This window comes from Canis lupus, chromosome X, assembly GCF_011100685.1.
Source record: "Canis lupus familiaris isolate Mischka breed German Shepherd chromosome X, alternate assembly UU_Cfam_GSD_1.0, whole genome shotgun sequence".
NCBI lineage: Eukaryota > Metazoa > Chordata > Mammalia > Carnivora > Canidae > Canis > Canis lupus.
The window spans coordinates 7,727,270-7,753,831 of NC_049260.1; the positions used below are offsets into that span (position 1 = coordinate 7,727,270).

At 43.4% G+C, this 26,562-nt stretch overlaps 1 protein-coding gene across 4 annotated transcripts in view; it reads right to left on the reverse strand.

Moving 5' to 3' along the window:
• Nucleotides 1-26,562, reverse strand: part of ARHGAP6 (Rho GTPase activating protein 6) — a 484,849-nt gene that overhangs the window by 55,141 nt on the left and 403,146 nt on the right. For all 4 annotated transcript variants that reach the window (XM_038586811.1, XM_038586813.1, XM_038586812.1 and 1 more), the window contains exons 2-3: nt 22,232-22,391; nt 5,440-5,511 (exon numbers count right to left, since the gene is read on the reverse strand). In XM_038586811.1, the coding sequence (XP_038442739.1) occupies nt 5,440-5,511; nt 22,232-22,391 (232 nt within the window). The remainder of the gene's footprint in view (nt 1-5,439; nt 5,512-22,231; nt 22,392-26,562) is intronic.

The following is a 26,562-nucleotide window of genomic DNA, read 5'->3' on the forward strand; positions in this document are numbered from 1 at the left end:
ATAGGATGCTTACCATCCTCGATCAACGAACTAGGTGGCATGTGGTAACACAAGCAAAAATTGAAGCATGTTTTTGAGTGATCCATGTAGACGGCATAGCAAGAGCCAATACTCAGTATTGATAAAAGGCCACGTCCACTACTAGCAAAATTAGAAACCAAAGAGGACAATACCAGACCATGTGCTGTGCACCCCTGGATTTACTGCGTAAATCAGCGTGGTCTCATCTATGGGAATAATCAAATAGTCTTACTTCCAAAATCCCAGGGAAAGTCTGGAAACATGCAGATGCCAAGGCTGACAGCTACAGGGAATACACAAAAACTGTGGGTGGAACAGAAGGGACAATGTCGAGGGATCTGTGTCTGCTCATGCAGGCACACCCACTGCAGGGATTTCACAGGAGACGGGGCCTCCTGCTTCCTCTCTTAGCCAACTTTGCCATGTAAGGAAAGTCATTCAGAGTTTCTAATATCCCTAGGAAAAAGAAGAAAAATGGTTTCCTTTGGTATCTGTCGTTCGCAATGACCCGAAGTCTGCCACTCTCCTTGTAAATTGGAATAACTGAATACAAATTAAACAGATGGGATACATGAAGTCATGCTTCCTCATTTTTATTTCCCTTTTATTCTCACTCAAGAGACAACCTGCTAACAGATTTGTATTTTTCCCTAATAGGCTTTCTTTCCTGGCTGAGTTTATTTATTATTTCAGTGATAGTTTTGATGTAGTCTCTTGATTCTTGTTGCTTTCTCTTGACAACCCTTATAAGCTTCAGAAAGGAGGCCTCTCTCTGCCCTAAGTTGCAGTGTCTAGAGTCTGGAAAATTCTAGGCAGGATCCCTTGAATATTACTGCTTCTCAAAATATGGTTATTGTGAAATTGAGGACTCATCACAAGTCTATTTGGCAAAACCCTCCTCATGTGTAAATAAAATGTTGGGTACACATGCTTATCTGTGGGTTCAAAGCTCTTCTCTTAGGGGGGTAACACCCAAGAGACTCTGTGTTGATAGTGGCTAATACGGTTGATAATAGTCTTTTAAAACCATATGGACATTTCCCAAGACTCAGTGTTCTGGGGCCTGGGACAGTGTGTATCATGTTCTAATCTGCAGTATGTGTTCACTAAGGAGACTGCTTCCCCTGCTGTGCTCATTAGTAGCAGCCGTGGACTCTCCCAGCCTGTGAGCTGTGGGGTCAGGAGGTGGCATGTCATCCTCTGCTCCCTATTGCCACTTCGAGTTCTGCACCTTCCCTCTGTGTGGCAGAAACCCGCTATTGCACCGTTCCTCTTGCCTCCTGCTCCTTGCTCTATTGTTACGGACTGACTCGTGGTCAGATCTCCCGGGCCACCATCATCCTGGTGGCATGGATATCCACCGAAATGGCCCCTCTAATTCTGCGTCCTCACATCTCCTTCACTGTCTTCTCTTCTCTTACTTTCTCCTGCGTGCCACCTTCTCCACTCACTCCCTTGGTCCCATCCTGGGCCTCGTCCTCACCAGAAGTGGTTCCACCTCAATATCAGGCTTCCTCCCCCGACTCTTGTCTTACCCCCTTCCCAGGTTCATGCCTTATGTGATGTGATGATCTGTTTAAACACACCATTAGGATGATCTGTTTAAACACACCATTAGGATGCCCCGTCTTAATGCATTTTGATGGGGTCTCAACGCCCTCAGCATGCAGACCAAACACCTGTGTGAGGTGTGTGACCAAACACCTACTCCCCGCTGGGACTCCCACTCCCCTGGGTTCCCCCACTTCCAGGAGCAGCGCTCACAGACAGCGGTCAATACATTCACCTTGAGAAGTTCTACACAATGATAACTGATACTTGATTTTTCTACTGCTATTTAATACGATGCAAAATAAAGTTGTATCAACTATTCCTCTCCAGGGCTCCTTTGCAGCTGTCATGTAGTAACACACTGGGGAACAATAAAACGTGGCATGATACTATTTCAGCAAAAAGAAAGGTGCCAGACCTGAATTATGTCCACAGTTCGTGTCAATAAATACATGGCTTGGTCTGAAATATCCTGTGAAGAGGGGACCCATCTCCCAGACCCCCACAGTAAAATTACTCCCCCATGTTCTGCTGAGGAACTACTGAACTAGAACCAATAGCTATCTTAAAATCTTTTCCCCAAAAGTGATTTCTTTTTTGACACAAGAAAGAAATTTTCTAAAAAAAAAAAAAAAAAGAAAGAAAGAAATTTTCTGACGTTCTGAACGTTTAAAAACTGCATTTTGGTTGCCAAATAATTTATCTAAGAGAAATTAAGGACTTGGAACTATTCTGTATGAAAACATGTTTTCTGACCCAGCATCTATTCTGAATTTGTTCCCATATGGAATTCAAGAGTCATACGGGCACTGCTTAAGTGGCAAGAGGGACAAAGGAGTGTCACACGATCTGTTGTGTTTTATGTCAAGGCAATTAAATAAAATACAGGACATGATTCATTCTGATTGAATCAATTAATCTAGCAGCATATCAAACACTTAATGAATCACTCTTTATTGGGAGAGCAATTTGATTCTCAAAAGCTGCTCCTATTTATTTTTAGATGACCTAACCCAAGAAGTCACTTAGAGTTTCCTGTTTTCCTTCTTTTACTTTTGAACTCAAATGATTATCATTTTCCACATGTGCAGCTGCTAGGAACCCCAGTGTTAATATTCAAGTGGAAGAAAATAATGTGAACCATTACAACTGCGCAAAGCCTGCATGCTGCCCCCTCACGCCCTGGCTCCCAGGACATCCGTGTGATGGATGTGTGGGCACAGGCAGGACTTTATGTTCAGAAAAGACGCCAGGTAATTAAGCCTAAGATGTCCTTAGGCCCGGGACATCTCCTTTTTCAATATCAGAGCTACTTTAAAAGAGGGGGGAAAAATCCTCTTTTGCCACGAAGTCTGATATTTTTCCCTTTAGTTGGATGGACCACCAGAACCTACCTTCCTTTTCCCAGCCAGCAACCTGTACAGCTGAGCTTATGTAATATATAAATATGATACAGTCTGCAAATATGATGGCCCAGTACGCATTGGCTAGTTTCTCCCCCGGCCCTTCCTTTCCTGCTCATTCACATCCTTGCTTCCTGTTGTTCTGTAACACGGCAAGCACACATGCATCTCTCTCTGCCGAGGGAACTCGATCATCTCCTGCAATAAAGCTCATTCTGTTTAGCCTGAACGGGCACTTCTTTTTTTTTTTTTTTTTTTTTTACAATTCATTAATGCTACACTTTAATCAATTATAGGCAGAAAACAAAGTGATACTTTTATCATTTAGAGATTTGGGGTCATGTTTATTGAGGGATTAATGTATTATGTGTTCATGATATAGTTTGTTAACTAGACAATAGTGGTCATTATCTAAAGAAATTCTTCATTAGTGAGATTTCAGTGATCTAAGAGTATACTTTTGAAGAATCACCGAAAGTCTACATTATGAGTATTCAGTCCTACTCTCAGTAGTATCATCATCCTAGAGTAAACTAGTTTTAAAGGTGCGCATTACTAATGCCAGTCTGAGTGGCCCCTTTAATACTCTCCATAAACACTAAGGATTAATCTAGCGAGGTAAAGGTGATCGGTGGCAGGAACAGAAGGAGTAAAACTCTAGTTTAAAAAAGCTACCCTGGTTACTAATACTCATTTAAAAATAAGGGCAAGAACATACAGAGCGATTAAACAGAATCCAATTTATCAGACAGTGATAGGTAGCTGGGCAAGAGTTCACGCCCTTTGCCTTCACTCCTCCAGCAACGGATTCTGCTGTGAGAGGATGTGCCCTGGGGAGTCCACGCTGGCTAACGTGGACCAGAGTTCTCATCTTAGAAGCTGCACATCAGAACTTTATACAATGACTCATGTCCAGGACCCCTACAGACTAATGGAATCACACTTTCTGGCTTGGGGGTCTGGGCACTGGGAATTTTAAAGGTTCCACAAATTATTCTACTGTATAGCCAGAGGTAGGGATCATTCACATTTTCAGTTTCTTTTCTCCAGTTTGAGGTAAACATTTGAGATGTCTGGAGATATTCCGGTTGGAGGCAGTGCTACTGGCATCCAATGGTAGAGGCCAGAAATGCCACTGAGCATCTCGCACGATGAACAGGACAGCCTCCATAATGAAGAATTATCCAGTCTAGGGGCGCCTGGGTGGCTCAGTCAGTTAAGTGGCCAACTCTTGATTTCGGCTCAGGTCATGATCTCAGGGTCCTGGGATGGAGCCCCGCGTGGGGCTCTGTGCTCGGTGGGGAATCTGCTTGAGGATACTCTCTCCCTCTTCCTCTGCACCTCCCCCTACTCATGCTCCCCCCCCTCGAATATCTAAATCTTTTTTTTTTTTAAAGAATTATCCAGTCTAAAATGTCAACAGACTCAGGTTGAGAAATCACGCTCTAAGGGAAGTAAAACATTGGTTCTCCATTCTTTAGAATTCTTTATCTCCTTTCAGTCCAAAGAGCCAAATGCCATGACACTTTAGGCACAGTTCAAGACATGGGTGTAGAGTCTGGGATCAATGGTGTGGACTAGGTCTTGTCCAGTACTGACCACAGTGCATTTCTTTTTCTACCTTCAGTTTTACTGCCTTCTATTATCTTTCAAGCAGAAATTCAATCATAGAAAAGAACTCCAAGGTGAGACATGGCTCTCCTCACTCAACACTCATTCATTATGTCACATAAAATGGAAATACATTCATACAACCACACCATTCAGCAGGCATTTCATATGGGACCATACAAACAAGCCACGGAAAGTTGTACTGTGCTAATGGGGCCCAGGTGCCCATTATGCAGGCTCAATGAATACTGGTTAAAAATGACCACAAATACTTCTGAAAGAGTGGCTAATGTGTCAGTTCCCTAAATAGACATAGAAGGGGACACCAAACAGTAGGAAGAGAGTCAACAAATCCCAAAACATATAGGGCAAAAAATAAGCATGCTATGGTCTAACATAAAAATGCTGAGAATGGCCCATCTCCAGTAGCCCATGAGGATGAGACTGTTTCTTTCCAGTAGTCATGGTAGGTGAATCCAAACTTTTTCTCATTCAACTAGCCCTGCCTAACGATTGGGACCTGCCAGACAGCTGGTTAGTGTTAGAGATGCTGTCCGTGGCTACTCAACCCAGGTTCTTCTTATGCATTGCTGATTGGCTAGCATCATAATTGGAACCATAAACTTGGCCGAAGTCACACTTTGCTCAAACCAGTTGAATTCATCAATTCAGTACAGGGCCACTCAAACACAAAAGAGTAGACCAAAACAGGCTTTAATGACATTCCATCATAGAAATCCAGTTTGCATAATAGAGTTGAACCACATAAATCTATGCAATTCAAAAACCCCACCAAATTCAACCATTATGCTCCATGGAAGATGCATCCGCTCTAGTTCATTCTGTCCTTTACCTCTATCTTTGTTTTTCTCCTTTCCTAGTGAATCCAGTTTCTTTCGCAAAGACTTCTTTCTCTTCTGTCCATCTGTAAATATTAAAAGAATGAGAAGTTGTAAACACAAGCAGACAGATGATATCTTACACTATCAATAACCACATTTGACCAAAAGCATGACGTCTCACTTACTTCACTTATCATTTGGCATTTCAGACAGAAAAATGGCTCTGAAGCGAGCAAAAAAAAAATTGAACTCCAATAAAAAAAATATACAAAAAAGAAAAAAAAGAGCCTCAGAAAAATGGCTCTGAAAATACACGGTAACCCCTTCCTTGGATAGTACATCTAACAAGAATCTTGATGTATGCTCTCAAATTTTGTTTCAATCATGGAAAGTACAGGAAACTTACCTCCTTCAGAATTAATTTAGTGTTGACACTAAATTGCTGTTGCTATTACATGAGTCTCTTCCTATTTTTCATGTTTATGCAAACCAATGTCATCTTGAATCAAATCTCCATGAGACGAGAGTCAACAGTACATATGGTTTTGACATTTATAAGCTGGTAGCGTGTAACTGGAGAAGGAAATGAATTTGGGGGTCTAGAGGAGTCAGATCTAATTATTGCTGCATCATTTACTAACTGTGCAACTTGGGACAAGTCTCAGTGTCCTCATCTATAAAGTGGGAATTTCATGGGGTTGTGGTGAGATCTAATGAGACGATGCACACAGAGTGATATGGGGACTCTGACATACGTGCATAAGTTCTGATTTACTTTCCCTCGGGGGGTTGCATAATATTCCATAGTGTAGCCGTACCATAATTTCATTAACCATTCCTCCACTGATGGACATTTGGGTCATTCCTAAGTTTTCACTATAATAAGTAAGGTATATATTCCTTTAGCGTCTTGTACTTGCAACAAACATACTGAGCACATCTGGCTAACTCCCTGGGATGTCATCAGAAAACACTGCCAGTCATCATGGCAAGAATGCATTTTGGGATTATGCAACAGTCTACTGAACATGTGGAAGGCACAAATCGGGAATCCGCACTGTGATCCAGTTGGGGAAATACAGCCCATGCCACAAGGAACCTTATGTTTAAAAGGAGGATTAAGAATTGTTTTTTTACAGGATATACTAAAAAGTGTAGTCCAGAAAGGGACTCAGCCCAATAAAATTTAAAAGCCAGACTCTGATATCAGGAAAAGACAGCCTGCACATTCTTCACCAGAAATGAGCATTCCTGGGATCCTCACGGGGCTGCAGATGTTCCCATCTCCTCTCTGGATTTTTGGAGGCAGAAGACATCACAATATGATCAGCAGACACACTCAATCCCTCCTCTTTCAAAGAGCAAAGAAACATTTCGGAAGATGATTCTCTTCCCACAAAATGGACCTAGTTCCTAAGAGTCTTCACCCTTGCGGTCGTGAGATTCATATGAGGGAACATTAAGTAAATCACTTGTAATGTGGTGAAGAGCCAGCAATGTCTGTCATTCTGTGTATGTTCTCATCTCCAGTGTCTAAAAGATGATTAATCTTATGGCCTACCATAGTGTATTATAAATGTACGACAACAAACATACCAACAACACAAGATTCAAATCCATTCTCCAAATAGGACAGGACTTCTCTGTCACGCTTTGTTTGCCACTGGTTCATACCACCAAATGTATTTGACTGGAACAAGGGTATAGTTTTTAAAATTTTGATCATTCCTTCACTTTATTTTTATTTATTTTTATCTATTCCTTCATTTTAATCATTGACCTAGAAGAACAACTAAACTATATAGTAAAGCTTAAGAAACTTAGTTTTCATAACCACGGGGCAGATCCTAAAATGCAAGCAAATTGTCAAAGAACCAGAACACAGATGGGATAGGGGACATTTTCTTTTAAGATAGAAAGATTTTTTTAATTTCTTTTTAATTGTAAGAGGTAGCGTCTATAAAGATGTGTATAGGGGGCACCTGGGTGGCTCAGCGGTTGAGCATCTGCCTTTGGCTCAGGGCATGATCTCGGGTCCTGGGATTGAGTCCCGCATCAGGCTCTCTGCATGGTGCCTGCTTTCCCCTCTGCCTGTGTCCCTGCCTCTCTCTCTGTGTGTCTCTCATGAATAATAAAAAAAAAGATGTGCAGAAATCCAAATGTGCAGTTTAAATAATAGGAGGCCAACTCCCACATCACCAACAGCCAAGTTCAGAGGTAGACCACTGCTCATACCCAAGCCTCCTGTGTGCCTCCCTTCCTCACCCCCCAAGTAATCACTGGTCTGGTTCTTGCAATAATCAATCATCTGCTTTTCCTTGTAGTTTTATTATCTGCGTGTGCATTTATAAAGAATACAGTTTGTTTTTCCCACTTTGGGGTTCACAGAGACAGAATCACACTGTAGTTATTCTCTCCTGCCTCACTTGTATCATTCATCAGCACTTCTGAAATTCATCCTGTCAAGGCAGGTAGCTGTAGCTCCCGTTTTTATTGCTGAACAATGTTTTCTGGTATGAATATACCATGGTTCATCGGAAATTTGAGTTGTTTCTAGCTTGAGTCTATCAGAATCAATATCTTTGAAAAAAAATTTTTTTTGAAAAATTTTGTGAGTGTGTCTTTCTATGTACATGTCCAGGAACCTTTCTCTGACAGTGGCTCTAGGACCACTGACATCAGTACTGCCTGGGAACTCGTTAGAGGTGCAAATTTTATAGTCCTACCCCAAAACTATTGACTCAGGAACTCTGGGGTGGGGTCCAGCAATGTGTGCTTTAACAACACCCCCAGCGGATTCTGGTTCACTGTGAAATCTAAGAACCACAGTTCTAGCGTAGATCTAAACGGACTGTGTTGCCAGGTCAGCATGTGTGCAATCTTAGGCTTTACTAGGTAACATCAAACATTTTCCAAGTTGTTTGCTAATTTGCATTCCCACCAGCATGAGAGTTTACATAGTCCCACAAGGACAATCTGTACTTCAAACTCCAAAATTCCAAATACCTCGAAGCCTCATTGTAGGAAAAAAAAATCTGATCTTTGTCAAGAGTGACCCACAATTTTAAAAATTCTTAGGTATTTACAAGACATACTAATATTATCTTTTTTACTTAACTAGACATTCCTGACATCCACCTCAGGCCAGCATGGACACCTAACCCTGGGCCACTGTACACCTAGCAAAAGCCTTGGAGTTTGCAATTCCATCCTAGCCTCAAAGGAAGGTTCTAGCTTGTCTCAAATCTTCAGAAAATCCCTGCTGAGAAAAGTTTGAAGGAATGCTTTTTGGCACCATTGTCCTTACTTTTCCAACCACAGCTGCCTCGCTATTGACTTAGACCAGAAACGTAGACTCTCAGAGAACGCAAACCAAAGGAATTCACAGGCAGTGAGGAGGGCTCAGTTAAAAATGTGGGCAAAATGCTATAAAAGAGACACTTGGTGGTGGAATGGCAAGTGGCCCTTTAGAGGCTGCATCTAACCTATAGCCTTGGCTCTAGAGACACTGGGGGCTGGATAACTTTGCTGTGAGGAACTGTCCTGTGCACAGTAAGATCTCTAGCAGCATCCCTGGGCTCAGTTTACTAGATGCCAGAGCACCCACCCATTCCCTGTTGTGACAACCAATAATGCCTCTGGACATCACCAGATGTCCCGCAGGGACAAAATCACTCTGGTCGAGAAGCACTGGTCTGGGCATAACTCTACCCAGAGGGTAGCTATGGGCTCAAACCATGGGACACCCAAACTCCAGAACATTATTCCCACTTTCCCACTCATCACAAGGCTCCATCTATACTCAATCTCAGTTTCAGGCAGAACAATATAAAAATGTTTATAAATTTTTGAACTTTTACATATCAGGTCAAATAATGGTTTCTTCCAATTTATAAAGAAATGTGAGTCTGCCTATGGCTGTCTTTCTGCCAGATTCCTGACCATAGGTGGGGGAATAAAGTAGGTTCTTTGGATAAACAGCCTCCTATTTCTTTGTGTGAAGCATTTTGTCCTTGTTTTATCAGGTGTGGAACAGCATTTGATGGTGAACAGTCGTATGAATGGTTGTAGGAGTATATCTTTAGCATGCAGGGAAGACTCAGGGGACATTAGGATTTGTTGTTTGTTTGTTTGCTTGTTTTTAAAGGACTAAACATGGTGGATGAAGAGACTTCCTGGCTGGCCCTCCACTGGCCAGAGCAAGGATTCAGGAGGAAATCATAGGAAGACCATTTTCTCAGCAAATGGAGATGCTCAGCAATGGAATGAGCTGCCTCAAAAAAAAAAAAAAAAAAAAAAAAAAAAGAAAAAAAACAACCCAAAAACCAACAAAACAAAACAAAACAAAACAAAAAAGCACCACTCACTGTGACTTCCATCTCAGCTGCTCTTTCTGTCTTGCATCCCTCACTCTGGGGAACCATGTCACGAGCAACCCTATGCAAGGGCTGTGTGGTGAGGAACTGGAGTCTCCAGCCAGCAGCCACATGAGTGGGCCGCGACACTGATTCTCCTGCCCCAGTCATGCCTTCACATGACTGCAGCCCCAGCTGAGCTTGATGGCGAACCTCCCAAACCAGAATCTGAACCAGAACAACCAGGCTGTGCTATTCCCAGAAACTGAGTGAGATAAGAAATGTTTATTATTTATAAGAGGAAGAGAAAAGCCAAGGAAAAAAAAAAAGATGCCCAGCCAAACGCATGTGGTATCCTAGACGGAATCTTGGGTCAACAGAAGGATATTAGCAGGGAGGCTGGTGAGATATGAACAAAGCCTGTAGTTTGGCTGATGGCAACGTACCGACGTCGGTCTCTGCGTGGTGGTAAGTGTACCAAGGTCACAGAAGATGCTAGTGTCAGGGGAGAGTGGCCGAGGCGCAGGCATAAGGGAACTCTGCAATTGTCTTTGTGACTTTTCTATAAATCCAAAATTATTCTAAAATAAAGTTGCTGCTTTTCCTCCCAGGTACTGGACATATTCAAGCAAAGGCTGAAGCCTCGTTGGCCCAGCCCGTGAGAGGGTGGAGGACTCCTGGAAGGACTCTGGGAGTCACAGACCTGGGAGCTCATCCTGATGGCAAGAAGGTGACTTACAAGTCAGAGTGTTGGACCTGGCTGAAACTACTGGAATCATCTTCCTGGTCACATCTCCCCGAGTTGAAAGAAAACATGTGTTGAGGCCAATATAAAGCATCCATTAGGTCTCTGCCATTCTGGTGGAGCGTGTTTTCTGGAACGGGAGTGGACAGGTGAGAGGCTCGAGCGGAGTTGTTTGTATGGCCCTGCTGATATTCTCATAGGTGGCTGATTAGACTGTCTTATGATACCTCCTCCTTCCTGGGTTCCCTAAGTCCTTCTTCTGCATAAGTTACCCAGACCTGGTGCTCGTCGCTTGCCTGCAAGGACAGTGATCCGTATGTCCATCTGTTTGCTCTTCAGGTTCCCCTGCCTGTCCTGATAAGCCAAAATACAGTCTTTAAATTCTACGTGGCAATGCGGATAAGGCGAGCTGCCCAATCTGTGGACGTCTTACAAAAGCGTTCACTAAGACTGTACCTTAGCCTCCTTGAAACCCAAACTCGTTCCTTCGTCTCATCCGCTCCCCCTGTCGAGGGCTCTCAAGCCCCAGACCTTCCGAGACGGAGGCAAGAAAAGGACTAAACCATTCACTTGCTCTCCAGTTCGGGACAGGAGGCTTGTCAAAGCAGTGGTAACATCATTAGGGAAATAAGTCAATCAGAGGAGGACAAGCATTATATGGTCTCATTCATTTGGGGAATATAAAAAATGGTGAAAGGGAATAAAGTAAAGGGGAAAGGAGAGAAAATGAGTGTGAAATATCAGTGAGGGAGACAGAATATGAGAGACTTTCACTCTGGGAAAGGAACAATGGGTAGTGGAAGGGGAGGTGGGTGGGGGGTGGGGGTGACTGGGTGACGGGCACTGAGGGGGACACTTGATGGGATGAGCACTGGGTGATGTGCTATATGTTGGCAAATTGAACGCCAATCAATCAATGAAAAAAAAATATTAGTGGCCCCTGACCCTGGAGGCCACTCGCTGTGCCCATCCCTTGCGCCTGGCGTTTTCCAGGGAGTCCCCTCCGCGGCAGAGGCACATCTGGCTTATAGGTTGACACTGAAAACACAGCGGGGCTGATGAGAGCCAGGCAAGCGACCCACGGGCAGGTCCCACCGCAGGTAGGGGTGGCTGCGCGGTGGCACCACGGTCAGCGGGGTGGGGGGGACCCCAAATCGGCCCTGCCACTTGGAGCTGCCTGTTCAAAGTCCGGCCCGACAGCCGGCAGGGGGGTCAGCCCTGCACGCGGTTAGCAGGCGAGCGGCCACCCGGCCTTCTCGGCGGGACCCGGGGCGCCCAATGGGCCCCGATGGGCCCCGATGGGCCCGAGAGCTGGGCGCGGCCGGGCGCCGCGGCTCAGGAGGGGAGGCGTCCGGGTGGGTGCGGCGAGCGGGCGATCTCCGCCCGGCCCCGGCGCCGCAGCGACGACCCCCTGGGCCCGGGGACGGTTTCCCCACGGCAGCTCCGTGTTTAAACGGCACTTCCAGCAGGCGGGCTCGTCCGTGCGCCCCGGCTGTGCCTCCATTGGCCACCGACCGAGCCCACGGGCAGCTGAGACACAGCCTGGACGCCCAACCCAGGCGCCGGGGCTCAGGGCCGCACACAGACACCTGCAAACCCTGTGAGAGCGAGCTGAAGGCACCTTGGTCAGAGGCCTCCAGCAGGTGCGGGGCGGGAAGCCAGGTTGGCCTGGGCTCTCACAGGGCCCCGTGGCTTGGCGGCCGCCCTCCACCGCAGGCCAGGAGCCCTTCCCCGGCGGGGCCTCTTAAGGTTTTCCTCCTGGTAATCCCACCCTCTGTCACACAAGCATTCTATTGGTGAAGAAAGATGAGAAAATAGCTAATTCACGACACTCTCCTTAGTGGAAACTAGGGCTTAAGACAGTGACTAAATAAGAATGCAGGAAGAAAACAACCTACATGGAAAAAGCAGAAAACAACGTATTCAAGCCCAAAGTTATCTCACAGTTCGGTCAACTGTGGGTCTCACTACATATATATATGTATATATGTATTATTATACTTATTATATATAAGTATATATGTATATATAAGTATATAATATGTATATATTATATATAAGTATACAATGTGTATATATGTATATATTATATATAAGTATATATGTATATGTAAGTATAGAATGTGTATATATATAAGTATATAAGTATATATAAGTATATTATATATAAGTATATATGTACATATAAGTATATACATGTATATATAAGTATACAATATGTATATATTTAAGTATATATATAAGTATATATACACACACACACACACACACTTTTTGGTGTTATTATTAAAAGTATATATATATACACACACACACACACTTTTAGGTGTTATTTTTAAGAGATTTTCCATGCTAAAGACTGGTGGTCATTTAATCAAATTTATAGGCCAGTGTTTCCATTTACGTATCACCCTATCCTTAGCAGTTCTTCCACTAACCCTGATTGCAATAGGAAGCAAGTAGAAACAGGGCAACTGAGTCATTTTTCTTGCTGTAAACCCCAATGAATTAAGCATTGTTTCTTTATCCTGCTAGCACCTTGTGGGTTAGATTTTTCAAAATCTGTTTCCAAAGTGCCTATGTTTCTCTGGGAAGAAAGTATTTATGGCATTCTTAAGCAATTCAGATGCCTCCCCCCAGAGCTGAGGCTCCCCAAAGTACTTGTGAAATGTACTAATCCTCACAGTTTACATGTTGAAGTGGTGGTGAAATTATCAAAGCTGCGGTCAGAAAGTAGGAACATTCTGTGAGTCTCTCTCACTGCTGTAAAGAGAGTCGGCTCTTGGAGGTCACCATGCTTCCAGTTCAATTAAATACTAAGAAACCTTTCCCATTTTGTGTAAACTATTTTGGCAAAGTCGTTAGTTCTGAAATTTTTCCTTAGGAGGAAAAAAAAAAACCCCTTTAGATTCTTGAGCCTCAAAGCAAGTGTTTTTCTATTACAGAAAATCGTTGAAATATTTGATTTGTTGATCATGTCTTGTTATTCTATCAAAACGTGAGGTAGCAAAGCAAATCACATGTCTTGGATGTCATGGGTTTGAAAAGCTCAACGATGGTTTTTCCTTAACCAGGCGCTCTTTATAATCACTGCTTGCTGTAATAACCAGTCATGATCAAATTATGCCCTAGAAGGATCTTTTACTTGCTGTCATTTTTTCCATATTCAAATGCTGTGAGTAAAGAGAAAAAAGGCTATAAGCTCATGTTCCAAAGGGGCAGCCCTGTTGTTATTCTTCCCTAAGCTAGGAGCTAGCCTGTCTTTCCAGGCATCTGAACTTGCATTTCTTATCGCATATTCCTTAAATCAAAAACAATGTTTTTAACTTAGTCTAGGTAAGCATTATGTTTGCAGAGACAGAAGTTTCCAAATATCAGAGCAAGAAAAATGGCTTTTGGCAAGTCTTTTCCTGAAGCCATATTTCTTTCCTGGAGCATAAGGGAAAGAAAGCAGGTAGGAGAACAAAAAGACAGAAATCACTTATCCCAAAGAATACCCTGTATTGCTAAGGAAATTAAACTCCAAATTACAGAAGTTTCATCATTACTTGTTTTAAAGCCAAAACTTGTGGTTCAAATTGAAAAGGTAGAGTCAGACAAGGGTATCTACACATGGTCTGATTTTGGATCTGTGTAAGGGGCCAGTGCTACGTACTTTCTTTTGACAGATATTGTTTTACGGTGAACAAGTAAGAAGGGACTCAAATATCTTTAAATCATAACCTTTAAAGCCTGGGAACGCTTCCAAATTTCTGCCAGTGGATCCCATGAAAACAGCTCTCACAGATTCAGTAACTGGACAAGTGATGTAATTAGATGAACACTATTAGGGTCTTCATCCTTTCCTTTTTCATCCTTGTTTTTGATTATTCTTTGAAACATATGAAACAATTCTTAACGAGATAGGAACACTATATAAATAAATATGCTATGACTGAATTCTAAATCCAGTTCCTTCAATTTCTCAGAGATTTCCTGAGGCACAGATCTATGCAAAGGCCTGTGCTAGACACTAAAGCAAATGAATGTGCTAGAAGGATGGCTTCCTCCCTATGGCTTCTTGGCAATGACGGATGACACTGCCATTATGCACACCAATAGTTTCTAATCTAAATCCATCTTTATCCTACTTCATCACCCCCCCCCCCAATTTTTTCTTTCCCGGCTTTGGTAGGTGCTCACTCTCCAGGTGGTCATGCATCCCGGGATGAGTACTCACCCCAGGCTCAGGAAAGGAAACTGAGGTCAAGCCAACTCCAGTGATTTCTTTCTGCTTGCCACTATGGACTTGGACACTGGCTGATGTTGCTGTTCTGGGGGTGGAGAAGTGAGGGAAGCCTACTGAGAAGCAGCAGGGAAAATATCCTCTATTATGAAGAAGTTACCTGCTAAAGAGTCCCTGCTTCTCTGCTTCTTCCTGCTGCCATAGAGGCTGTGACGTTGGGGGCTGCTGCAGTCACTTTGTGACAATGAGGGAAGCCGGCCAAAGAACAGAGTGACCCCCTGATTATGGCTGGGAAGAAATTCCTGAGTCCTGAAACCAGCCTATCTCTGGGCTCCCTGTAAAGTAATATAATCAATCTCTTTATTATTTAAGCCATTTGGGGTTTGGTTTCCATAATTTGAGGCCAAAGCATCTTAACGGTGGATAATCCAAAACTCTGTTGTGGGATATGTTTTTCTACTTATATTTGCACCACCTTGTCATGTAATGCCAGGCTTCCCTAAGAAAGACATCCCTGGCAAGTTTGAATCTGTGTGTATTGGGTGGGATCTACGATAGGGAGGGTAAGAGGAGAGAGGTCAGATTACAATGAATCATAGTATACAATTAATTATATTATATTTAAGTGTTTATAATATAAATATAAACACTTACACGTGCCTGGGTGGCTCAGTTGGTTAAGCATCTGCCTTCAGCTCAGGCCATGATCTCAGGGGCCTGGGATCGAGCCCCTTGTGGGGCTTCCTGCTCAGCAGAGAGCCTGCTTCTCCCTCTCCCTCTGCCCCTTACCCACCTCATGCATTCTCTCTTTCTCTCTCAAATAAATAAATAAATAAATAAATAAATAAATAAATAAATTTTAAAAATAGATATAAACACTTAAATATAATCACTCAAAACATCTGAGAGTTACAAAGTTCTGATCATTAAAAAACACTCTTACCGTAAAATAAAGATAATGAAGACATTGAAATGAATAGAATGGCATGTTTGGTCAACTACGTAGATAATAACTATAAATTACTATATCAAATTAATATTAATCTCTTTTTTTAAAGATTTTATTTATTCATGATAGTCACACAGAGAGAGACAGAGAGGCAGAGACACAGGCAGAGGGAGAAGCAGGCTCCACGCAGGGAGCCCGACGTGGGATTTGATCCCGGGTCTCCAGGATCGCGCCCCGGGCCAAAGGCAGGCGCCAAACCGCTGCACCACCCAGGGATCCCAATATTAATCTCTTAAATCAGAGGCCAATGAGCCTTTTCTGGAAAGGTCTAGATTGTAAATATTTTCAGCTCTGTGGGCCATAGGGTCTCTGCCAAAACTACTCCATTCTGCTAGGGTAGCACTAAAGCAACCTTAGACAGTGTAGCAACAAATGAACGTGGCTGTGTGTGTGTGTGTGTGTGTGTGTGTTTTATGGCTGTGTTTTAATAAAAGTTTATTTGTAAAAATAGCCAGTGGCTGGATTTGGCCCTTGGGGTGAAGTTTGTCCACTCCTACCTTAAGTGAAGACCCTTTAAACTACTTTTCCAGAGCTTTGCATTTGTAACAATTTTATAATTACCCACTAAATCAGTTTGTAAATCATCTTGAGGACTCCATTTCAAATTACCTAGAAAGCCTGATTGCTTTAAAAGCACTTGATATTTAATTTCAGTTACTATTTACTTGCCTTTGTTTCACTCACGGAGAAACAAAGAAAAAAAAGCAAAACTGGGAGCTCCTATTCATATTTCAGAGATGAGACATTCTTTGTAATTATCAAGTTTACTTTTGGGCCATGATCCCAACGGAGAGAATAGTATAGTCTTGAAATCTTTGAAAGGTGCCAGAATCTTTCAGAAACTGCAGTGACCAAAGTTTTGTTCAAGATGCCAAAACCTTGTGCAATAATAGTTGCAGCTCCCACAAAGATATACAAGTATGTGTAAATGTGACCAGCAGGGACAAGACCCTGGATAGAAAACTATGGTCTGAGAACATAAAGGAAGCCATTCGTGAACATGGAGGCACAAAGCCTATGGCTTAAAGAACCACCTGCGATCATGCCCGGCTGCTTGCTCAGCAGCAGAACAGAACCATATGGAAGCACACGTTGGAGAACTTGACATGGCCACAGCCCCGAGGTACAAAGGAGAGCATCCAAGAAGAAAGTCACAGAGGAGGCTGCAGAGAAAGCTCTCCGTCATGCCCGACTTTTGCTGGGATAGGTAGACAAGACGGCTCGTATCTCTAAGTGTCACCAGTGGTAACGTGGATAAATGCCATCCACTGTTCTATCTTTTAATATAATTGATGTATCTATGTTTTGTCTATTGACTGACTAGGAAATCCTGGTGGATGTAGATGACTTTTGACATGATACTGTAGCCTTCATCAAAGGCTTCTACCTCTTGAGAAGCTAAAGCCCCACGTATCTACCTCCTCCAGGCTGCACACCTAGGTTGCTACTGAGAAAGAGAAAGAGAGAGAGAGCAGTAAAGCATCAAATGTAATATCAGAAATTTACTGAATGAAGAGGGGGAGAAAGAGCACTAAAGAAAACAAGAATACGCATTTCCGTCTTCTGGGACAACCATTCGGCTTTAATTTTTTTTTTTTTGAGGTTTTTTATTTGTTCATGAGGGACACAGAGAGAGGCAGAGACAGAGGCAGAGGGAGAAGCAGGCTCCCTGCGGGGAGCCCGACGTGGGACTCAATCCCGGGACCCCGGGATCACGGCCTGAGCCGAAGGCAGATGCTCAACCACTGAGCCACCCCAGTGCCCCATCATTTGGCTTTAAATACTTCGTTTACAATATAGAATGAGGTGAAGCTCCAGTGCCTGCAGTAACATGCTTTCCTGACTGTGGCAGAAATCAGTCATTTCCTTTCATGTTACCTTAGACAGCCGATTTTTCCTGTAAAGGGCCGGACAGTAAACACTTGAGCCCGTGAGACACATGGGCTGTCACTGCCCAAGTGTGCCATGGCTGCATGAAAGCACCGCTGACGATCTGTACATGAAGCTGCATGGCTGTGTTCCAATTCAGATTTTATTTACAAAAACAGATGGTGAGCTGGGTGTGACCAGCAGGCCAGCTGCTAACCGCTGCCTTAGACCATTTGTATTAAAATGCTACCAAGATCATGTTCATTGAGCTGAACACACTATCTGATAGATAAGTAGTACTTGGTTGATGTGTTTTGAATAAATGACAAGTTCATGCAGGCCATAAGGTGTTATTTGATTTCTGGACCATGCTCCCTACACTTGTTCCCTGGGTCTGCTGTCCAGGATCGGGCCGTTTACAGACTAGCAAGCCTGATTCCAAAGCCTATGCCATGAGCAGCCTTTGACCGGGAGGAAACATTCCATGGCTGTCGTGAAAACTCACGGACAGGATCCCTCCCGCCTCCTGATCTCTACACCAAAGATTTTTCTAGGTCCGGTGTAGCATCTTCAAAAGTACCTTTGTAAAATATCTTAGTGAGAAGGGCTAACAAATTTTAAGCTCATCAGTCATTTTATAAGGTTTATGTCAATATTATCGGTGTTTAGTTTGTGTGTCTCCTGGCTGAATGGATCTCGAGGAGGAAGGAGCCCACAGGGTGTGAGAAGCCTAGGTCCCTGGATAATTGCATGGAGCGGAGTCCCCTGTCCCAGCCCCCACATCCAATCTGCAAGGGATACATGCCTGAGTGAGAAACTTTCATTGAGTTAAGGCCCCGAGGGCTTAGCCAACCTCAGCTAACACAAGTGTGTATGTGTGAGATAGTCTTAGAAGTCAGATGGCTGAGCCATTGAAAAGTTAGATGTTGCCCAACTGCCTCGTACGTTACCGCAATGACAAAACTACCAAGAGTATGAGAGTGTCTGCTTTTCCATCAAGTCTATTACCCAACTTTTGGAGCCATTCCAACCTAAGAGGGAAAACACCTCCCTGGTGTTTAGCTTGCATTTTCTTTAAGACATACGAGAGTGAACATCTTTTCAAATATTTGTCAACCATCTGTATTTATCCCTTTTTCTGTGTGCTGCCCGTAATCCGCCTATATTTTAATTATTTTTATTTTCCAGATTAATTTGTAATAAAGCTTTACGGAGTACAGAAGCCAGCCTTTAGTTGGTCAAATGTGCTGTAAATTTCTATTTCTTAATTTGTTTGTCACACAGATGATTCTATTTTTTGTTCTTGAACGTACTGAAATGTGTCGTTCTCTTTCTTTATGTTTTCTGGGTAATGCCTTCCCCAGTGTAAAAATAGAGGAATATCCAGCTATGGCTTATTTTGGTGCATTTATAGTTTCATTTAAAAAATCCTCAGATATTTCTTCCACATCAATTTATTTTGATGTAAGGACTAAGGTCAGAGTCCAACCTTTTCTCCTCAATGGTCGTCTCATTCTCACTAATTGTTAATGATTATCCATCATTCTCCCCCTGACCAAAAAAATGGAGCAATATTTATCATGTCACAAGTTCTCATATTTATTTTTGCTCATTTCTGAACTCTGTTGTTTTCTATCGATCCGCCTGTTGTGAAGCAGTACAATCCTCTTACAATTGCTTTAGTCGTATGACATTTTAATAAATGGGTAGGGATACTTTCCACCTGACCTCTTTCTCAGATCTCCCCTGCCTCCTCTCACATAGTTATTTGTCTAAATGACGTTTAGAACAATTTAGTGATAATACAAAAACAAATTGTTATGGTGTGTTTTTTGACATCACTTTCAGTTTATAGCTCATCAATGACATAATTGATGTCTTTTTAGTTTTGATTCTCCTTATTCAAGAAAAATATAGACTCTGTATTTATTCCTAACTTCTCTTCTTATCCAACTGAGATCCCACAGTCTGGTATTATAATTATTCCCGCAGATACTGCACTAATTCATTTGCTATAACTTCTTTAACAAACAACCATAAACTTAGTGCTTAACTCAAATTTATCATCTGACATTTCTGGAGGTCAGAAGTCTGAAGTGGGTCTCACCAGGCTAAAATCAAGGCGTCAGCGGGGTTGTATTCTTTCCAGGGTTCTGGGGAGACTCTGTTTCTCTGCCTTTTCCAGCTTTCAGAGGTCCCCTGCGTCCCTTGGCTTGTGGCCCTTCCCCTGCCTTCAAAGCCAGCACCAATGCCTGTCTCTGGCCATTCTCCATAGTCCCCATTCTCTGGGACTCATCCGTAGCTGGGAAAGTTTCTCTGCTTTTAAGTAACCATGTGATTAGCCTGGGCCCTCCCAGGTAATCTGGGATAATCTCGCTATCTCCAGGACCTTAACTGATCATATCTGCAAAGATTTGGGGGGCACGTGAGGTAACATTTGCAGGCTCCGGGGACTGGGACGTGGGCATCTTTGGGGGTGCATTATTTGGCCTACCACAGATGCACTCTCAACAGCCATGTCCCTGTCTCCTGTCACTGAACTCAACTAGAAAATCCTAACTCTGGTGAGAGGAAATTAGATTAACTGGGGCCGAGAAATTTAAAGTGCAAAGTGGTATGTTTTGCTTTAGCCATGTTTAGCTGCCAGGATGTTTATTTTGCAATTTAAATTCCTAGCTACTGGCCTCAAATGGACCTTTTGGGCTGCCCTGCAATCCCGCAACACGGCTGGTCCACCTGCTTCTTTCTCTTCCACTTCTCTCTGCTTTCCTCAAATCCCCTGGACCTCCTTCCCATCCTCACTCCTAGCAGATGAGATGGCTTCCTATTTTGCTGACAGTAGAGAGGCAGTCTGGAGTAAAAGTCCACATGCTCGTCCGCTGTCTTCTAATCTGTCTGTGTCTATGCCTGTATCATCAACATCCACCTATCACTATAGCTCGAGAGGTCAAACTCTGCAGGCTCTCTGGGCCCACCCCTGCAGCCCACTCTAGGAAATCACCTCAAGTAACTTCCCAACCACCCACTCCTCAATTCTTCCCTTTCTATGGGGAATCCCAGCTGCCGATGAGTATGTCAGGCTATCATTCATCTGAGCCCTGGAAGCACCAATCTCCCGAACCAAGAGGGGTATCCAAACAGATACCCATAAACAAACCCCTACAATCATTCTAGAGTGACAGACAGAGAACAGAAGTGTGAACTTGAGTATGTTGTCATTTTCGTTATACCCACTGTCTCATTAGGCTTGTGTTCATTTCTTTAGGCTCTAGGCCGTGACCACTGCATTCCTTTTCTGGAATAAATTATTCACACAGTGAGTCTGAGCCTGCAAGAACCTCCACTTGAGGGCTCACCACCCTCAGACCAAAGCTGCCATCATAGCACTCAGCACTGGCCCAGTATTTGAAGGATCTCGGTAAATATTTGATGTCTACAATCCTCTGCCCCAAACAAGAGCTTCAGAAACCTTGGGTGATGTCTGTTTCTCTCCACTCAGCCACACAATCCCTTCTCTCCTCCCTAAGTAAGAAATCATTTGTAAATCATTAGTTCCTATTTTGATAGAAAACATCACAATAACTCCTGTAGCCCAAACATCTTTGAACATCTCGCTAGAGCAATATTTCCCTGAACATGCTAGGAACCACACGGTCTTAGAAACAAGTAATGGAGACAGAGCTTCTAGCAGACAATTTTTATAAACCTGTCTATTTGGTAAAGGTTGTTTATTTAGTGGACTCTTTAAAAAGCAGGAACAAAAAGAAACATCAAATTAACTGGATTGAAAAACAAAGCTATGAAGAATGTTTGTTCCCTGGTATCTGATGTACATCCAATTCGGACTTTTTAGAGTCATCATTCCCTTCACGGCATATTGGGTCTGCCAACAACAGTTCTGTTTTGTTGAGAAACCGAAAGAACAACAAAAAAATCACCTTTGTGCTCTACACTTTCACAAAGTATAAAGTGCCCTTATAGAAGATAGTAAACATTCAGAAACAGAATTTTACAGATTGCAGGATTTCAAATACATGCGTCTCATCTTTACCAGAACCAGGACCTGGATTTGTAAAAACCTCAGGGCATGAGGCCTGAATGGTTCCCAGTGGTGAACCTCAGCATAGACACTCCAGGTGAAAGACGATAAAAACTGGTTAACACGAGTGTAATTCCTGACTCTGGGTTAGCATAAGGTCAAGTGACATGTTTAATAGATTGTGAAAACATTCTTTTTAACAAATTATTTTGAAATCGTGTTGAAATAGACACGGTTTTAGTTGGAGCCCTTGAAGTTGGCCTTTCCGAAAGTTCTTTTCAACGGACTGTGCTGCAGTTAGGCAGACTGGTGAGATACACATGGCTTTTCCTTCTAATGCCTCAAGCCAACCTTCCCTTTAAATAAGCATATTGGCTGACATGTCGGTTGTGCCCCTTGAGCATGTCTTTCAAAGTGGACATTAATGCTGGCCAACAGCCAAGGAGCTGGTGCTCCCTTCCCGTGTGACTGTCAGGTGTGGGATGAGCCCGCAGCTGGCGGCTTTGGCGGTGCGGACGTTGGGCTCCCGGTACCCTGATGGAACAGCCCACGCTGCCTTACCTTTGGGGATGGTGATGGGACAGCTCAGGTCACAGTCCTGCTGCAGTTGATAAAAAGCCACTTCCTGCAGCCGGGCTCGCTCCAGCTCCGAGAGACTCTGGATGGGGACAGATCTCAGGCGCACGCTGCGGCCCGACATGCTGTTCCAGGTGAAGTCACCCTGCGGACCAAGGAGACACAGGAGTTACACAGCCCGGCCGTGTCTCACGAAGCTCATCCCTCCTCTCAGTCAGTCACAGGGTCAAGCAAGCTTCCCCTTGGGGCTCCAAACTCATCTCCCAACCCCTCAAATCAAATCTCCTCTTGGTTAACCACGAATTTCCTCAGTCACTTGCAAACCTCCAAATCTCTAGCATCTGCTGGATCACGCGATCCCATATAATGATTCACACGCAGGCCGGAGACAGCCGTGGGAAAGACACTCCAGGGCAGCCCGGGGGGCTCAGCGGCCTGATCCTGGGGTCCCGGGATCGAGTCCTGCGTCGGGCTCCCTGCATGGGGCCTGCTTCTCCCTCTGCCTGTGTCTCTGCCTCTCTCTCTCTCTCTCTGTTTCTCATGAATAAATAAATAAAATCTTTAAAAAAAAAAGAAAGAAAGACACTCTGAGGGTTCCCGCCTCTCTTCTATGGCAACGCAGGGCAACTTTTGATTATGGATCTCGGTAACAAGAGGGACTTGCTGCTAGCTGCCAGCATGCGCCCTAGATGTAGGGGAGGACCACGTATGGACAGCCTACCACCTGCCAGCGACTGTGCCAAGTCACTGACAACCTTCTGAGGTGTTTACCATCTTTGACTCTATCTTATACAGTTTACCCTTGGACAACGCAGGTTTGAACCGCACAAGTCCGCTCACTTATACGTGGATATTTTTGGATCAGCACTGCACGGTACCGTAAAGGTATTTGCTCTTCCTTACGATTTTCTTCATCGCATCTTCTTTTCTCTAGCTTGCCCTATTGTAGGAATATAGTCTATGGTACATATAACATACAAAATATGTGTTAATAGACTTTATGTTACCGGTAACATTTCCAGTCAAGTAGCCTATTAGGAGTTAAGTTTTGGGGGAGTAAAAAATTAAATGCAGATTTTTGACTGCATGGGGGTGTTGGTATTCCAACTCCCACAATGCTCAAGGGTAAACTGTATAGTATTTAATAATACAGGACATTATATAATAATACAATCTAGTATGCTTATAATATATAAACATATATATAACATTATTATTAGATATATACTTATAATACATGATTATAATATACATGTATGATACATTATAGTAATAATATAGTAATATCTAATCTATGTAAATATAATATAATGCAGATGAAACTGAGGCTTGCTGAAGTTAAGTAATCTTCCCCAAATCATAAAACTTAACAAGATTTGGAACCAACCAGAACTCAAGCTAAAAACATGTGCCCTCAAGCTCTGTGCTAAATTGTAACCACCGAATTTCTATCTAGAGCACTCTGAGCTACTCTGATCACGATCGATAGAGAGACATGATCAATAAGAACTCTGTGTAATTACGGAGATGTCTGATGTTAAAATACTGCACACCGAAGAATCAAAGCCAAGACTCCCCGCCCCAATCCTGAGCATATCCCTATGCACACATATATCCACAGAGTGACAAGCTCTGCCCTCCCCACAGACAGTAAGAATGTGACGCCCCGAGAAATAAGACCTCATGGTCCTCTGAAGCCCAATGTCCCCTTATGGAGGACTTCCTGTGACCCACAGGTACCAGCCATGGCACAAGAGCTTCGAAGACCTACTAGTGTCTCAACAATAAAAAAAAAGGTTCCAGGAGGAAGGAGCAGTGCTGGCTCCCATGGGCCATACCCTCGAAGTTGTGTGGATGTGGGGAACACTGAAGGCATCCCATAAGACTTCGCTGTCCTCATCACTCACCTTACAGAAGAGACACAAGAAAGACTGGCCCCAGCAGCTATTAAAGCACCTGCATTCCCTAGTGGCAGCCAATTCCTGCCTAGAATGTTCATCCCAAGAGTAAAAGGCACTATGTTAATTCTTTGATATTTTTTTCTTTTCTATGTGGGGTTTCATTGATTTATTCATCCATTTAACAGATGGAGATAGTGCCCTCTAGTAGGGCAGACAATGAACAGGGTAAGTAAAGGGTATAGTACGTTAAATATGGTAACTGCTAGGGACAAAACAAAAAGCAGGAAAGGGACTGGCAGCATGAGGAGAGGACATGATTCGTGTTCCAGAGGGAGGGGCCAGCAAAGGCCTCACAGGGGAGGCCATGTCTGGGGAGGAGCTAAAGGAAGTGTGGACTTTTTTGTTTGTCTTCACATGTATGGGTTTTCATCCAGTGGATAATGGTGAAAACTAACAGGAGCCCAGGAGGGGTTTGGGGGCACGATGTGGGGATGGTCTGGGCAGGGAAGGGAGTGAGCACATCTAGGCAAAGTGGTCAGACTGCCATCACATTTGGTGAACTGAAAAAAGTTCTTCCAGGCCCAGTATATTTTGCACTTTTTCTTCCTTTTTCCTGTTTTTGGTATCATCAGAGTAAGTTTAGATGGGAGTTGGGGACTCACAACCCGCCCACCTTGGGTGTACTTCTCATTTCACATGTTTTAGGCTGAGGCTACCACAAGGTACAGTGTCAGTGAATTGCATTTTTGCCTCCCAAATGAAAGTTGCAGATGAGTTGGTGACTTTTAAAAATGAAGTCTGGGTATCTAAGAAAGCCCACTGCTATTTGAAGTGTCAAAATGGAATTACATGCCTATTCATTAAAAGCATGTAGGAATGTGACCTCTAATCGGCTCAATTATCAATAGCAGGGTTTGACTATCTTTTTCTGTAAAAGACCAGATAGTAAATATTTCAGGCTTTACAGGCCATATGGTCTCTGTCAAAACTACTCAAACCTGCCTTTGTGGCAGAAAGAAGCCATAGACAATTCATAAATGAATGAGTGTGGCTGTGTTCCAATAAAACTTCATTTATAATAACAGGGAAAGGCTGGATTTGTCCAGTGGGCTGTACTTGGCCAACCTCTGAACCATAGCTTACGACTGAAATAAGCCCATCCCAAAAGACACACTTTATTTTTATTTGCTATGTCACTCTGGTTAATTCTTTTAACAATTTAATGAGCACCTATTACATGCTAAGAATGGTCCTAGCCAGGCTTGGGATTATCAAAGTGACAGCATGGTCCTTGTCCTTTTGGAGTTAAACTTTAATAAGGAAGAGCACATATGATCCATAAAATATAGATATTATGATACTGGAAGTCAGTACAGATGCAATGGGGCCTAGGAGAAAAGTCTTGGACATCTGTCTGGGGGACCAAGGAAAGCTTTCTAGACAAGGCAGTGTTTCAATGAAGACTCAAAAGTTCAATAAGAGAGAGAGAGTTTGCCCAGTAGAACTGCAACATTGGAAAAAACGGCGGGTGCCAAGGCAAACGAACTTGAGAGAAAGAGCTCGTCTGGGGAAATTACAAGGCTGGAAGGAAGGAAATAGAGGGAGGCGAAGCCATGCAGGAGTCAGGGCCAGATCCTGGAGGGCTTTTCCTGCAGGCATTGCAAAGTAGACTGGACTTTACTAGTAGGTGATGGCTAGGCATTAAGGAACCTTGAGTGCGAGAGGAGCATGATCAGATCTACGTACAGCAAAGATGACTGGAAACAAGTCTTGAAAGAAATGGAGGGAAGGAGCAAGTCGAAGATGTAGAGATCAGCAAAGATGCTGGCTAGGTGTGATGCTGATTCAAACTTGAACGAGCAGAGAGTTACACTCTCTAAGTCTCTAAGAGAGACACCTAGAACCACATATTGTTCTTCTTGTGATTTCTTTTTCAACCATTTAAAAATATAAAAGCCATTCTTAGCTTGCAGGTGGTACAAAAACAGCCAGCAAGCTGGGTTTGGCCCACTGGCTATAGTTTGCCGACCCCTGATACAAAGAGATTAGGATATTTTAATACCCTGCACACATTTATTTAGCATCTACTGTCATGTACCAGAGACCCTGTCCCAGGACCCTGCATCATGAGCTATATACATCGGCTAGATTGAAGAGGGTAAGAAACTCGCCTGGTTTCTTCTCCTTGGTCCCTGTATCCAGGACAGTACCTGGCCCTTAACTGTCACTGAAAAAATATTTGTCAATCTATGAACTAAATGAATCAGGTACGTCACATGTTCAATAAGAAACCATGTAATGTTTCATCTATGTGGGAGATGTCTTGTGGATTTGAATAAGCTGCTGAGAAACAGTCTTTTGGGCTCCATGCTGGGCATGGAACCTGCTTAAGATTCTCCTTCTCCCCATCCTCTC